Source organism: Monodelphis domestica, chromosome 1 (assembly GCF_027887165.1).
Source record: "Monodelphis domestica isolate mMonDom1 chromosome 1, mMonDom1.pri, whole genome shotgun sequence".
Lineage (NCBI taxonomy): Eukaryota > Metazoa > Chordata > Mammalia > Didelphimorphia > Didelphidae > Monodelphis > Monodelphis domestica.
In genome coordinates, this window is record NC_077227.1 from 611,166,937 (window position 1) to 611,183,831 (window position 16,895).

General features: G+C 35.1%; 1 protein-coding gene across 5 annotated transcripts in view; it reads left to right on the forward strand.

The window, feature by feature from the left end:
• The window catches only part of RALGAPA2 (Ral GTPase activating protein catalytic subunit alpha 2), a 544,635-nt gene that overhangs the window by 417,033 nt on the left and 110,707 nt on the right, over window positions 1–16,895 (forward strand). For all 5 annotated transcript variants that reach the window (XM_007476631.3, XM_056813837.1, XM_007476632.3 and 2 more), the window contains one exon: window positions 16,397–16,524. In XM_007476631.3, the coding sequence (XP_007476693.2) occupies window positions 16,397–16,524 (128 nt within the window). The remainder of the gene's footprint in view (window positions 1–16,396; window positions 16,525–16,895) is intronic.

Sequence of the window (16,895 nt, forward strand, 5' to 3'; positions counted from 1 at the left end):
TACATATCCAAATGAATTTTATTAAATGATAATAAACAATTTCCCAGAGGCTGGAGTTTGGGGATATTGCAACTATCTAGTTCTATGTCAGGTAAACCTGTGGTGATAGTGAGAAGGCGGTTGATAAGAGAGTAGCAGCTTCAAAGCCTTTGCTATATTCTTTTTTGTCCAACACGAATCTCATAGCTGATGAATGTGAAGGGTGGTCATTTAGTTTCCTGGTGTTCTCATGCAATAATTGGGAAGGCATCCCCACTCAGATAACTATACCAGACTTGTAAGACATCCACTTCCTGACAGTGAGGCTCTCTCAGGGCCCTCCCAGGGCCCCTTTTCACTTTGCGTTATCTCACTTGGTTATCTCATCAGGTCTATTATCATCCCTGTGCAGATGATTCAGGCTGAAGTCTCTCTATTGAATTCCCTCCGGCATGGGCAGCTGCTTCTTGGCCATCTCAGACTGAATGTCCTAGGAACATCTCAAACTTAGAATGTCTAAAATTCATTACCTCCCTGCCACAAAACACTGTTGCCTTCAGAATTTTCCGCTTACTGTATATAGCACTATCACCATCCTCATCGTCTTGGCTTGCATCCTCAGGTCCTTACCCCACTAACCTCATCCATCACCAGATCCTGACATTTCTGCCTTCACATTTCCTTTCTGTTCCCTCCTCTTGATTTGTGTGGCCACAATCCTTCACTTCTTATCCGGACTACTTTTGGTCTTCTAACTGGTCTCTCTGCCTTAAGTCTTCCCTTTCCAGTTCCATTTAGTTTAGTGGAGGTTCGAAATGTTGATCTGAGCACATCAGCCTCCAGTCCCTCTTTCCTCCCCATTTCTTTTGATGACTCCCTTTTATCTCCAGGTTCTAAAATAAACTCCTCTGCTTGGCATTTAAAAAACCCTCCCTGAATTGCTTCCTTCCCATCTTCCATGCGCTCAGATCCAACAATTCTGAGCCATTTGGTCCTGAAACATGAGACACCCTCTCTCCTCTCTACACTTTGTACTGTCTGTCCCCAGGGCCACCTGGATCAGGAAAGGGAGACCACCTTGAACCAGGCTGTGAAGGGCAAGAAATTCTCAGAGGTGAAGGTGGAGCTGGGGCAGAACACTGAATGTTGTGTGGTGGACCTGAGAGGACAATTTGCCTTGATGGGAAACTGTCAGGAGGAACAGTGTCCGTCATCCTGGAAAGGAAGGCAGGAGCCAGGTGGAGAAGGGTTTGAAATGCCTTCTTAGAGGCCATAGAGAACCACTGTCCTTTCAAGCTGCCAGTGAATAAGATTTTGGGTACCTTCTACATGTTGCCAGAGTACACATAGAAAACATGAAATAATCTCTGTCATAAGGAGCTTATGTGCTAGCCAAACAGACCTGTTGCTCCACTTACATGGAATTAATTTCCCAATTTTGTGTCCTTGTAGGGCTGTAACCAATGCCTTGAATGAACTTCATATCTCTGCCTCTGAGAATGTCCAGCTTTCATTCATGTTTAATTCATGTGCCACCTCCTATAAGAAGACTTTCCTGTTGCTCCCTTTAATTGTCGGTGACTTCTCCCCCTCAAATTATCATGTATGCATGCACTGCTTATATATTGTTCATTATTCTCTTCCCCTAGAGAGTTTAGGCTCCTTGAAGGGATAGTTTGTCATTTTGTCTTTTGATCCCTAATATGTTGTATAAAGGCGGTTCCAATAAATGGCTTATTGGATTGGATCAGATTGGATTTGATACGTAGAGGTTGCAAATCAGCTTATCTCCAGTTGGGAGAGAAATGGAGATTGTCTGGTGTAGAACATGGGAACGAAGGTTGGAAAGGTAAGATGGAGCTGGTTTGTATGGTCTTAATCTAGTTTAAGGAGTGCATATTTTATAATGTAGGCAATGGGAAACTACTTGTGATTTCTGAACAGTAGTGACATTGTTCACATTTGGGTGTTAGGAAGTTTATTTGTCTTATGAATAGATTGAAGTGGGAAGGAAATCATTTGGGAGATTATTACAGTAGTTCAGGAAATAGATGATGAGGATTTGAATTTGAACTGTCAGCATGTTTCACAGGTAGATGGTGTAATGGATAGAGTACAGGACCTAGGAACAGAAAGATCTGAATTCAAACTCTGATTCATCTTGGGAGTTCTTAATGCAATTGCCTTCCCTCTATGCTTATCTCTAATGTTTCATATATATCTTTTTTATGTATGGTTGTTTGCCTCTTGGTTCCTCCATTACACTGGATTTCTTGAAATCAGGGACTGGGTGGTTTGTTTTTGTTTTTATTATTTTTGTATCCCTAGTATAAAGTAAATGCTTAATAAATAATCCTTGGCTTAATTTGCAGATTTTGAATAAAATATTTTGGGGAGTAAAATTGTTGCCTGCTTAAATATTCATCTTAAAAAATAAATGATTACTGGGTAAATGTACAATGTCATTAGAATTCAAAGATTCTAAACAGAATCCAACATTAATTAGTATAAACAGTTTAATGTTATGTGTTCTGACTTGAAAGAGTTTGATGTTTTTTTTAAGTAAGGGAATGACATCAAGAACTCTATGAAAGGAAACTGTTATTTAAAGATCTTATATTTACATGAAATTTCTTCATTAATCTATTACAACTTATAATTAGAGAAATTGGATGCTAGACCTTTAAATTATTCCTGTAATCCATAAGAATGTCTTAGTCCACCAACAAGTAGTTGCCAAAGAATGATAAAGTATATTTGTTTATGTGGAAAGCCTTCATACACATGGAGGAAAATCCATAGCTTAAATATTGATCAATACTCTACTCAGTTTAGATTCTTTCATTGTGAATTTGTGCTTGAGAAATTCATTTTTAATTGATTTTTTTCTAGAAATTAAAATTCACTTTACCTTGAGCATTTACAGATATTTTTCTTTCCTCCTCCACCACTATATCTTTTTATTATAAATACATAGCACATGTATATCTGGTACCATGAGAATGCCTAATAAATATGAATAATTCTTCTTCTTTCTATAGAGGACCAGACCTTTCCTGAATACATTAAACAAATACAAGTTAGTGCAGGAAAAGGGAACCTATTATTTTTCTGTATTCCAACACATTTCTTGAGTTCCTATGTGCTAATAAGCATTTTACAAATATTATATCTTTTAATCCTCACAACAAGCTGTGAGGTAAATGCTATTATTATCATCCCCATTTTATAGCTGGAGAAAAAGACAGCAGTTAAGTGACTTGCTCAGGTTCACTCATCTAGTAATTCTTTAAGGATGGGTTTGATCTCAAATCTTCCTTATTCTAGGCCCAACACTCTGTCCATTATATCAGTTAGCTACCTCAAGGACTTCAGGAGTCAATATAACTTGAGTGGTAAATATAGCACATTGTTTCTGGAATATTAGCTCCTACATTTGAATGCACACAAAAATAGGTAGTTTTTTGCAGGCCTTTAAATTGACTACAGTAGTCTAGAAAAAGAGAATATGAAAATAATAAAGATAATAAACAGTAGCAAAAATCCCATTTCACCATTTTTACAAAAAATATCAGAGAGCTATACAAATATAAACCATTTATAGGTTTATGTATTTTATACAGAATATTCACAGCTTGTATTACTAAAAACATATTTAATCACTTAAAAAAACAATAATACTGACTGAAGAGTAACTAGGATGAGCCAGAAAGTCCCAAGAGCTTAAAGAGCTATTTATTATCAATTCATTAATTATTGAACAAATCACCCAAAAGCAGCATAAGTCTCATGCTATCTTTGTTGAATTGAAAAGTCATTGGTTCAGGTCTGTACTCAAGAGTTTATTGATGTCTTACAGATATGCAAAATATGTCCAGGAATAGTGACAATACTGTTTGATGTATTGGACATATCAATATTTTATATCCAACAGAAAAAAAAACCTATTTAAAACATACCACCAATACAATAACTTAAAGAATAAATCATATATCTCTGTATATTACCAACAAAGTCATGCAGGAAGATAGTAAAAATCCATTTTAAGTAAAAAAATATATATTTGGGAAGTATACCTAACAACATACACACAAGAAATATATGAATACAGTTACAAATACTTTGTGAAAATATACCTTAATAATTGGAGAAATATTTATTACTCTTGGGTAGACTGAAACAGTATTAGTATAATAAAAACTATGTCACCTTAATTAATTAATTTGGTTCCATACCAATAAAACTACCAAAGGGTTATTTTTAAAAGCTGGGGAAAAAATAATAAAATTCATCTGGAGAAACAAAAGGTAAAGAATCCCAAGAGAAATAATGACAAATAAGTGGGAAGGGAGAGGGCCAGATAGAAAACTATTCTACAAAGCAGTAATCATCAAAATAATTTCATACTGGTTTAGAAATGAAGTAGTCTATTAGTGTAACAGATTAGGCACACAACAAGCAGAAGCAAACAAAGCTTCAGTAAATATAAAGATCCCCTGATAATGGGATAAGGACTCATTATTTAGCAAAAACTGCTGAGGAAACATAGAGAGCAATCTTTTGCTTAGGAAACCAAGAGAACAATCTGGCAGAATCTAAGTATAGGCCAACATTTCATAATTTCTATAAAGACAAAGATCCAGATGAATATATGATTAGGTATAAAAAGTAATGTGAAGAAATTAGAGGAATATAGAAAAATTACCTTTTAAAAAGGGCAAAGAAGGGGGCAGCTGGGTAACTCAGTGGATTAAGAGCTGAACCTAGAGACTGGGAGGTCCTAGGTTCAAATGTGACCTCATATACTTCCCAGCTGTGTGACCCTGGGCAAGTCACTTAACCCCCATTGCCTAGCCCTTACCACTCTTCTGCCTTGGAATCAAGACAGAAGGTAAGGGTTTAAAAGGGGGGAAGGGGGGTAAAGATTTGTGATCAAAGTAGAATTTGAGTTTCACAGAATACAAAATGGATAATCTTGATTACATAAAATTAAAAGTCTTTTGACAAAACAAAACTATTGTCTCCAAAATTAGAATACAAGATGGTAACTGGAAGAAAAAAAAAACAAGTTGCCCTGAGTGGCTTAATAATGCAAAATCAGCTAAATAATGTGACAAAAAGATCAAGAGAAGAGGACAGTGTAGAATTGAATGGTTTTTGTTTGGGGGAGGGGGGTTCCAAGCAAATAAGATGGGAGAAAGGAGAGGAACATGGCTAATGTGTGGCGAATGCCTGGAAAAGAATTGAAGGGCTGAGCAATTCGAGGCCATGATATAAATGGCAGGTTTGATTTGGTATTGGAAGGCAGGGAGAAATTTGGAAAGCCATTTGAATGTAATGAGATAAGAGAATTTCAGAATTCATAAGCATGGAGGTGATGCATTTATGGTTGATAATAAGATGAAGGGCATAACCATCTGTATGGCTCCGGTGGGGAGTAAATGATATGAAAAGAGGAATTTAGGGAACTGTGTGGTTAGGGGTTTTGAGGGGTTATTACTATACTATGTGTGTTGATGTCTTCTAATATGAGGTCAGGAGTTAGGAAGAATAAAAAGATTATGAACTAGGCATTGAACTCATTGAAACAGAAGGGGCGTGCCCTGGAAGTGGGTAAACAGCAGCTACCAGAAGTTTGACTGGATGGTAAAGATGGATTGCATGAACCTTAAAGGCAGAGAGGTTACTGAGTGATAGGAGTGGGAGAGCTTCCAACTCCCCCACATCAACCATTGAGTCAAGAGGAATGAGGAAAAGCTGAGTCCTTGGTGGGAAGAGAAGGGAAAGAGGCAGTGCCATTAGAAAGGAGCCAATTTCAAAGAAAGGCAGAAAATGGAATGAGTAGGAAAAGAAAAGATTTAAGTTGAAAGCAAGTTTGTTATCTATGGAGCAGGATTTCCAGGGAACTCAGTGAAAGAAGTGGGTAGCTTCAGGATAGAACATTGGGGAGAATAAGGTTGAGAGGAATGAAATAAAAGAAATGAGGTAGAAATGGGCAGAGAATGGGAGTTTAAATAATTATTTCTGGTTATTTAGAATCACTGAGATGGGGAAGGTATGATCTGAGAGGAGTTTATCAAACATTAAAGGAAGATTTAAATAGATTTTCAAGGTTATCTTTTAGGAGCCTAGTCTTATGATCCATGCAGATTATGCAATGAAATGATAAACAGCTCAACTTACCAAACAACATCAGCTGGAAATTTTTACTATATGCTATACCTACTTAGAAAAATACAATTAGGTGCCTTGAATGATACAATAAATTTCCCTTCATAAGCTGGCATAATACATTTTACTATAACTGAAAAAAATGTCTTTGAAAATTAAGCAAATAAATCATTATAACCAGATAATCATCACAGACAGACTTATTGCACTTTGGTCCAATGCTACAGAAAGGTGTATCTGTTTGCAGAAAGCTTCCTGTGTAATGAGAACACCCTTGCATCTGTCTATCCCTAATTGAGCCTACTCCAGAAATTTTAATTCAGCACATTTTCTTCCTGTTAAACTGGTTCTTTCTCATTATCCATTTTTTGAGAGTTTTTCAAGACACACACATACACATACACACAAATACATAGGTGACTATGCTCTATAGGTTGTCAGTCTAATTGCATATTTACCAGTCTGGATAAAATAGGTGTGTTCAGTCACTTTTTTCCCATCTGGACAATTGGTTAGTCTTTTGAATAATTATGGATTTCATAGTTCCATGGCTTAATGCAATCAGCATGTCATTCATGAATAAAATTATCTGGAAGACCTCACCATTATTGGGAAACCTTCTCTAAATGGGGCTATGCACTTGATCTTCATGGTGCCAGTGAACACTTTCCCAACACCTCTTATTTCTACAGCCTTCCCTTGTTTAATTATTTCCTATTGGTTGAAGATTTCCTGTGGTTGAAGCTCCAGCAAAGGAGCCTGGAAAGCAGTCAGACAGGAGGGAGAGGAATTAGGAGACAGCCTTGTCCCAAAAACCATAGACAAAAGACAGTATCAAAGAGAACAGGGTGAATGACAGTGTCAGAGGCTGTAGAGAGGTAAAAAAGGATGAGGCTTGAGGCCATTTAGATCATTGTTAAGTTTGGAGAGAGCATTTTTAGGTGCATAGTAAGATCAGAAACCAAAATGCAGAATGATAAAATGAAAGCTAGAGAAAAGGAAGTGGTGGCACTGATTATAGATTCCCTTCTTAGAAAGTTTACCCTTAAAAGTTAAGGAAAGGAAAACTAAAGGAAAATAGCTAATTGTGATGGAAGGATCAAGTGAGGGTTTCTCATTGGAATTATAAATTAAACTACTGGCAATTTGGATTTTGAATTTTCATTTTCTGTAGGTAGTCCATTAATTCTTTCATTTAGTGCTTCTTTGCTGCTTCTACTATTGCTTGCATTATGGTGTTCAAGTTTTTAGACTTGCAGTGGTTTCCTAGAAGGTTCATGATTGTGTCTGTGCATCCTCTCTTAGAGATTAATCTGTTTTCCTTGTGTTCATTTGTTCTTTTAATGGTATTGCTTGATGCTCTTAATCTTCCAGGTGTCTTCCTCTTCAATATATTACGTTCCCTATTTCTTGTTCTCCTTCTTTGAATAAACCTGATACTGTTGGTTCAGATTTGGATATTCTGCTCATTATTTCATCTGTTCAGACCATCAGTTCTAAGATTTGTTCTCTTCTAATTTTACTCAAGATTATGATTTTTTCTCAAACCTTTCAAGAGTATCCTGCTATAATCTCTTTTAAATACATAGGGCTCTGTGTTTTATCAGATGTCTATTAGATTTCCTTTGCTTTATAATATTTATGTAAATGTTTATAGTCTCTTAGATGTCTTAGAACTTGTGTTCCCTTTTCATTTTAATATAATCCATATTGATTTATTTCTTTGTGCTCTGTATTTTTCCTTCCTCCTAAGATTTATTATAGTTTTAGTCTTTTTTGACTTCTCCTTATAAATTGCATTAAATATTTCCTAATTATATATAAATTTTTTAACAATCGTCTTAAAAAACTTTTAAGTTCTAAATTATATAAGTTTTCCCACATTTTTCTGAAAACAACCTATTCATTATTTCTTAGAACACTATAGTATTCTGTCACAATCATATACCATAACTTGTTGAACCATTTTCCAGTTGATTTGTAATCCTTTGATTTCTAATTCTGTACCATCACAAAAAAGAGCTATTATAAATATTGTTGTACCAATTTATCTTTTTTTATCTCTTCGGAATACAGACCTAGTAGTGTTATTGCTTGGTCAAAAGGTATTTATAGTTCTGTGAGCATGAAATTGTTCTCCTGAATAGTTGGTCAAATTCATAATCCAACCAAAAGTGCATGATAGGATTAGAGTGTCACAGATCTCTCTTCTTGACCTCATAAGTTGTCTTAGGTGGAAGAATATCTCATTCTGGCCTTTTTTGGCACTGCCACTCCAGAATTTAATTTGAGAGGTTATTTTAAAGTTGATTGGAGGGGAATGTTGGAAGATCTCAGTTGAGTGCTTTCTCTACTTTATGGTCTTGGATCTGCCCCCTGATGTGACTCCTCTCCTTTTTTTTTTTAATTTAAATTTTTTAAATTATACATTTAGTAATCACTTCCAACAACAAAACCTTTTAACTAAACAAATGCATAAAAAATTAGTTGCAAAACCACAAACTCCACATTGTTTATAATTTGTTTAAAAATATAGTAATTATATATGTATGCTAATAAAAGCATCTTCTGCTTTTCCCTTTGGATTTGTTTTACTTGGATACTTTTTTCTCTTAATTTTGTGGCTGTTATTTTTTTAATATAATCATGATATGTATTATTCTCATTCACATTTCTTCTCTTTTCATCTCATCATATATTTCCCTTATAGTATTTCTAATATTTGTCATTTCTAATAATATACTCCATTACATTTAAATATTACCATCTATTCAGCCATTTCTCCCATTCATTGCATTTTTATTATTTCCAGTTATTTTGTCATAACAAACAAAACTTCCATAAATATTTTCATATGTACACAGCTTTTTATCCTTTCAATATTGTCCTTAAGGCCTAACCTTACTAATGGGATCTGTAGGTCAATGAGCATGAATAGCTTTAAAATTCTTAATGTATATTTATATCTTTTAAAAAATTCATAGCTGCTCTAGCAATGTAATATTAGGCCTGTTTTTCCATGTTCCTATCAACATTTAATTTCATCATTTTAGCCTGTTTCTCAGTTAACATATGTTATTAAGAGGACCATATTTTGCTAAATTGCCCTGTAAGCAGCAGAGATAATTTGATGCTGGGACCATACTCTTTCCCAAAAAAGTCTTTCTAGTTAGTCATACCCAGTAGAACTTTTGTTCCAGTGCCACAACCCCTCACAGGGATCCAGGATTACCTCCTTAGTGTGATTAGTGTTGAAAGAAGACTTTTGCAGAATTATGTTCTCTAAGCCATTGTTGCCCGATCAGAAACTATTATATGCTCAGGCTTAAATCTTCTACTAACCTCATGCAGATGTGTGTGGGCTTTCCAGATATTTATCTTATTTAACTTATCTGAGGTTCTGTTCATCTCCATACCTTTCCTTATTTATTTTTTTGGTTAGATTTATCTAGTTCTTAGAGGAAAACTAAACCCCCCCTCCCCCCCCTATTATTATTTTGTTCTCTATTTCCATCTGTATCTCATTTAGTTTTTTCCTTTAAAAATCTTGGTTCTTTAACACCTGGTGCATATAGATCCATTATTGATGTTTCATTATCCATACTACCCTCCCCCAATTTAATATAGTTAACCCTCTTCATCCCTTTAAATTATATCCATTTTAGCCCCAACTTTGTCAGAGATCACAACTACTACCCTTGCCTTACCTGGATCATCTGAGGCATGTTATATTCTTCTCCAGTCTCATCTTTATTCTATGTTTTTCTCTTATTTTCAGTGTCTTTCTTGTAAACAATACATTGTCAGGTCCTGGTTTTTGATCCTTTCTGCTATCCATTTTCTTCATGTTATAATGTCTAGCTGTGCATTTCCATACTCTGTTCCTCCTCTCTGTCTGTCCCCCTCTTCCTTTCTTTCCATCAGTTCCCTCCCTAGATGTCCAATTTCCTTTGACCAATGACTCTCCTATTCACACTCCTTCCCAAAAATCTTTACTTATCCTCCCCCTTTGCCCTCCTAGTTCTGAATTGGCCTACCTTTCCAAAGGTCCCTCCCTTCTCCCTTAACCCTTCTAATTGGGATTATTGTTCTCTCTTTATCCCATGTCTGAAATGAGTTTGACTACTTCCATCCTTCCATTCCATTGTCTCCTTCTTTTAAGCAGTTCCTTCACTCATTCCTCCTCCATATGAGAGAGCCATTCCACCCTGCCTCTTCCTGATCTATTCCACTATGATTTTAGCTCATTCCATTCCATTTCCTTGACTGTGAGCCCTTCATCCAGACCCACCCCTTCAAAATACTCAGGAAATGATAGCATTCCTAAGGCCCAGATATGACATTTTCCCATGCCAGATCAAACAATTTGACCTTTTGTGTTGCTTATGATTAGTTTTTTACTACCTTTACATGTTTTCCTCTTTTTTTCCAAGGGCAACTAGGAAGAAAGGTTTCTAATTTTCCTGCCTCAGTCCCACAGCTATGTTCCATGTCTTGCATTTTTTTAATGTTGTAGCTGCTAAGCCTTCTGTTATTCTGGATGTAGCTCCATAGTATTTAAATTGTTTATTTTCTTATTGCCTGTAATATTTTGTTCCTTAACCTGGGACTACAGAACTTAGCAGTGATATTGTGCCTTTTCATTTTTTCGGTTTTTTTGAGGTGGTGATTGGTAGAGACTTTTAATTTCTATTTTACCCATTGTCTCTAGAATTTCTGGGCCATTTTCCTTAATAATTTCCTGAATTATAGTGTCTAAACTTTTTTATCATAACTTTCTAAGAGTCTTACTATTCTTTTATTGTCTCTCCTTGATCTATTTTCCAGGTCATTTTTTGTGATAAAATGTTTCATATTCTCTTCTATTATTTCATTCTTTTTATTTTGCCTTATTATTAGTCTTGGGAAATTATAAGCACCCTCCTCCCCCCCTCCCGTCCAATTCTAGTTCTTACTACATTATTTTCCTGTGTAAGTCTCTGGATCTCTTTTTCTATTTTAATGATCTTTCATAATTCTTTTGATTTTTTTTTGCATTGCTCTCATTTTTTTTCCAATTTTTCCTCAACCTCTGACATTTGGTTTTTGAGGTCTTTCCTGAGGTCTTCCAAAGGCTTTTTTGGGGCTTGTGGCCATTTATTGTATATTTTCATTATTTTTTAAGTAAGTGAAGGGCTGTGGGACTGAGGAGGGATAATTAGGAACCTTTCTCTCTAGTTACCCTTAGCTGTTCAGCTCAACTCTTAACTTCTTATCTCTTTTTGTGACTTTTAGTGTTGATTTTATGGAGTTATTTTTGGTTGTTTGTAGGTTGTTTTAGGAGAGTGAGGAAGCTTCAGGCCCGACTCTACCATCTTCCCACAATCAACTCCTCTCCTTTCAATGACAGTTTTATCCTCCCCACCAATGATTAGATCCAAAGCAGTCTCATTCTCCTCCCACATTAGAACATATGTTTTTCTCTGGCCTTGATTCCAACTAGACTTTGGAAGGAAAGGACATGTCCCAGTTAGATTCCATTCCCCTTTATTTTCAACCCAGTACAATCCTACCTGTTTGTTCCTCTCTTTTGCTCCCTCATTTCTTCAATGACTGCTCCTTTTTGCAGGCTTGGGAAAGAGTAAAGTGTGTGTTCAAAGAAGAGTTTCTATTGCTTGGTGTTTTCTAATCTACAGAGTAGTCAGACAGAAAGGGAGCACTCTCTCCCTTCATTTGCCTTCCCCTTCTCCCTATGTGACTGAGCAAATTTGAAGTCCATTGCTCATTGTAGCAAGATGTTGGAGGAAGGTCAAGGGGCAATGAGTTTAGGCCAAGGCTGATAGAAAAAGGAAATCTCTTAGTTGGGTCCCCAATAATGAGTTAATAGATTTGTTTATGCACTTTGTGGAGTGGGGAAACTGGTTAGGGAGAGCTACTGAGTGAGCATGTTAAGGAATCAGGTTTTCTATTTTAAACTGCACCTCTTGATTTCTTCTTTGAGAAAATAGCTGCAAGTTCTCTACCTCTATTACATAATTAAAGGTAGAAAAAATTTTGTCCAGTCTTCCAACTTATTGGTCATATGGCCTCGAATGCTTTTACTGAAAATGTTTCATTTGAAGAGAACCTTGAAGACTCTATTTTTGTTCTACCAAGTGATGTGTTGTGTTTTAAAAAAGTAAAGAGGTGATAATCATTGTTAAGAACTTAAGACTCTTTTCTTAGTTATCAAGTTCATGGTGGAACTATGGTTAAAATCCATTTTTAGTGCTCTTTCTTTTATATTAGTTGTCCTTTCCATGTGTAAAAAGGTCTGTCACAAACACAGAGTACTTACTTCAGTACCCAAACTCTTTGCTCCTTACTTCAACTCTTTGAAAAGAAGGCTTCCCACACTTGCCACATCAGGAGATGGCTTGTGTAGTTTATTGTTTGCATTTATTTTTCATGATGGATAATTTGTATTTGTGTTGGTTCTTTATGTATAAGCTACATATTCTTAGGCAAGTTTGTTGGATCCAGTTGAAGCATGACTCAATTTTGTTTTGTAGGGTTTTTTTCTTCCTACAGTATAGCAAAGTTTTGGACAAAAGACTTCTCCAAAGCATAAATACTTTGACCTCTCATGCCTTGGATAAAAGTGTTTACCATTCTTTTGAAATACAAGAAATTTTGCATTTGTATTTTTGAAAGTGTATGTGGTGAAAATTTATCACACCAATTCAGTCTCCAAGCTAAATGATTGAGAGGAGGCCAGTCTCACAGTAAAGTTGGACTCTGGTCAAGATCAAGACCATAGAACCCCCAGCCTTAAGAGATAGCCTTTTTTTAATGCAAAGAAATCTTATGACACAATGACAATGTAATACAGTCAAAATTAAAATAGATTGGATATATAAATCTTTTATGAAGGCAGGTACTAACCAATGATGCAAGTGCTAAATAAGCTGGAAAGTGCAAAAATAATCACTATGAGTGGTAGCCCGTGTCTGATATTATGGTTGACCTTTCCAAGGCCTCTGCAATAAGGGGTTGGGGTCTAATTGTTCTTTGCTGACAATTATTATGAAATACTAGGAGTCAGCAGCTGGATGACTGATGTTTGCACCCAAGAGTAGCCTTCTACCTCCCTTCTGTATTGAGCTTACACCTCAAAGCAGTCCTCTGCCTCTTTACTGACTGCTTTGAGGTTACACCCTAAACAGGGTGTGGTGGACTTGGTAGAAACTTTTGGGTAATAGGCTTAAAGTCAAAGTGCTGTAAGCAAGATTTAATATCCTAAACTGTATTTTTCTTAGCTAATTTTTATAATTCTTATAAAGCAAACTACTATTTGACTATTAACTCAAGACTAATGATTAACTCAAGACTAATCAAATAACCAAAAAGGCTAATACTGTTATAATCATAAAAGAGGGTAGGGGAGTTCACACTCACATGTACTAGATCTGACAGTTATCTTCTAAGCCAACTATTCTAATTTCATGTGTTGATTGTCTCTTTAGAACAATAAGCAGAGGTCACATGTACATTACCCTTCCCCAGAATGTTTTGGTGATTTGGCAGTAGTAGTGACACATTAAGGTGGCTCCATTTGTTCTTTTAAGAAATATGCCATAGCATATTATGAAAGGAAATTTCAGAGTACCCTTTGTGCCCTAAGTTTTCTCCTCTATGATTGCCCTAACTATTTTTCATGTCTTTAGGCTGTCAGAGTAATTGTGTATCAATATAGATTTTAGTATCATCACTTTTCTGCAAAAGCATTTTTTGCTTTCACAAAAACTGGCGAATAAACTAAATCTAAAAGTATGCTGGCATGGACCCAGTTCTGATGAGAGAAAGATGAAGCTTAATTTCCTTTTTTAAGTAGTGACATCACAAAAATACCTCATTTTAGAAAGTGATTTACAATAGTTTCTTCCTTAGTTCAAGATGATATAATATTCTAAAATAGCATATTTGTTGTTCTGTATGCTTCTCTTATCTCTATACTTGATAAATAATGTGTACTCCATTAAAAACTGGTAGCAGAATCTGAATATGGTTGTCTAAATTTAACATATGGAAGGATTATAGAAGTCCCTAGCACTGTATATGTTACCTATCCTAATTATAAAACTGAACTAATTATTAGTGTTGATTGTGCTTAATACTTAGTCTAAAAACCAGCCGTGTGGAACAAACTTCTCACAAGATTCTGCCCTAGTTATTTTTAAGGCATGTAAGAGGCATCTTGGTAACTTTTTCACATTCTATTCACTTAATAATTTTTAGATCATGAAAATAATTTTGTTTAGGGACATAGAATGAGATTCTGTTGTTTTGATGGATGGTTTTAGTGAAAGGTAGTATTGGTTTAGTTCTCCCTTTAATTGATATTAATTTAACAGTGTCTAATAAGACACTGAAACTGGCGTAGCTGAATTAGGTTCCAGTTGTTCAGGAAGGTTCATGTTATTTTAATTATTTCATTATAATGAGATACTTTATTTTAATGATTCACAAATAAATTCATATCTGTATTTTCCATATAAATTAAAATTTGTCCAGTTTTACCTACTGCAGATAAAAATGAAGCATTACCTAATTTCATTTGTACCACAATAAAGTCTGTCAAAGTAGATGTTTCATTCCTAAGAGAATTAACCACTTGGTGCCAATGGATGTGGGTACTAGTTAACTACCTTTGGATATTATTAGCAAATTCACTTTAGCACCATGCTCCAAATCTTATTTTATCCTAAACAACAGTGTTCCCTCTGTTTTTTTTTTTAAATCATGGATTGACAACTTTGTTACATGAACTATAGACTAAGTTAACAGCATGTTTGTTTAGATTTTATAATGAAACGGTTGAAATTATATGCAACCTATAACAAAGTAATATGGCTTCTCTAATGATACACATAATCTTTACTAGCTTCCTGCTAATTATGTATATAAATGGTCAGTTGTTAAAGTAAAACTATTGTAATTGGTTTTACTTTTTACATAATCAAATCTTTAGTTTTTCCCCTCATCTTATAAGTTTTCAGATATCAGTGATTGTGTTACTGTTGACAATTTTCCATTGTTCTATGAACCATTCAATCATACTCTCTGAGTGATAAGGCTTTGGACTCTCCAGATTACAGCTGACCGCCCAAAGGGTGAACACTATACTTGTAGGGAGAATGAGAAGAAAGCTGGGTCTGCTATTCACTACCTATCTATGTAGACTTAAAAAAAAAAAAAGTAGGGGCTATTATTATTCATCCTTACAAAACCAGAGCTAGAGAAAGAATGATTTTTTTTTAATTAAGTGCCTACTTACTGTGTCCAAACTTCTAATATGCATTAAAGATAAACCCCTGCCCCTCAAGATTTATAATCTAGTTTATTAAAAAGTATTCACTTAATTTTTGTAGTAGTACAAAATAAAAAATGCTAAGTATGTGCCTTAAAAGTACAGAAAATGTGAAAAAAAAAAACCCACATTTAAATGGAGTTGTCAGGATTTTCTTCGTAAACAAGGTGAGTAATATAACCTGGACCTTGAAGGATGGATAGTATTTGAGTAGGAAAGAAACCGTAAATGAGCTTTGGACAGGGGCATGAGTGTGAGCCAAATGTATTAATAAGAGAAAGCCCAGGGAACTTTGACTGAACTAGTTACCTTCTACTCCAGACAAACTGTTCCATTCAGTTCCTCAGGTTTTATTTTATGAATCTATTTATTTGCATTGGTAAGGTTAGAATGACATGTGGAGCTAGGGTCTATGGAGCTTTTGGATTATGGAATTGATAGCACATTTTGTAAGCAGTAGGAAGTTGTGGGAAAGTGTGTGTGTGGGGGGGAAGAGAGTCACTGGTTATCCCTGAGATTTTTGTGTATTAATAAAATCTCATGGTGGTAAATACTTCAGATTTAAAAATTATTCTCAGATCAGAAAATGTTCATTCAAATGTCTCTTGTTTGTGTGTGCCTTTAAAATACTATCTAGTAAATTCGACATATTTTGTAAATGGCAGTTTTCAAAATAACCTAGGAATTTGTTAATTTGTTGCTAAAACACCTATACTACCATTCAGAAATAGATAATTACTATTTTGAAATAGAAGAAAACTAGCTATGTCCTGTTAAATTCAAGATACAATCTATAAATGTGAATAGTAAATTAATTATTGCATTTTTCATACTTCATGATAATTAATTGCATTCTTTTCTAGGGTTGGTTGGTGCTGTTTTTAACAACTTATATGATTTCTCCTTTTTCTGCCACAGATTCCATTTTTTGGACCTTTATTTGATGGAGCGATAGTGACTGCACAGTTGCTGCCGAGCCTTATATGTGCCACATGTATCAATGCCAGTAGGGCTGTGAAGTCTCTTATACCCCTCTACCAGAGCTTGTATCCTTTGGCTTTGTAGCTGTGATTTCATTGCATTGAAAAATTCAATGTTATGGAAACTATTGTTAAGAGAGGTAAGTGATAAGAGTAGTATTAGAAGAGAAACTTTTACCAGCAATTATACTGAATGTTGAAGAAGGTTGTATGGATTTTTTAAAGAGATATTTTATATGAACTTCAAACTAGTATTTTGGGTTTAAAACAAAATCACCAAGCCATAGCCTCATTATAAATGTTAATAAGTGCTGACTTATGTAACGATTTCATACTACTTTAAATGTAAAATTATCTTTGCCATTATTTTCCTCCATACTTTTGCTTCTTAATCTCCCTGTTGACTTCAACATTCAGCTCAAATCTTACTTCTGAAG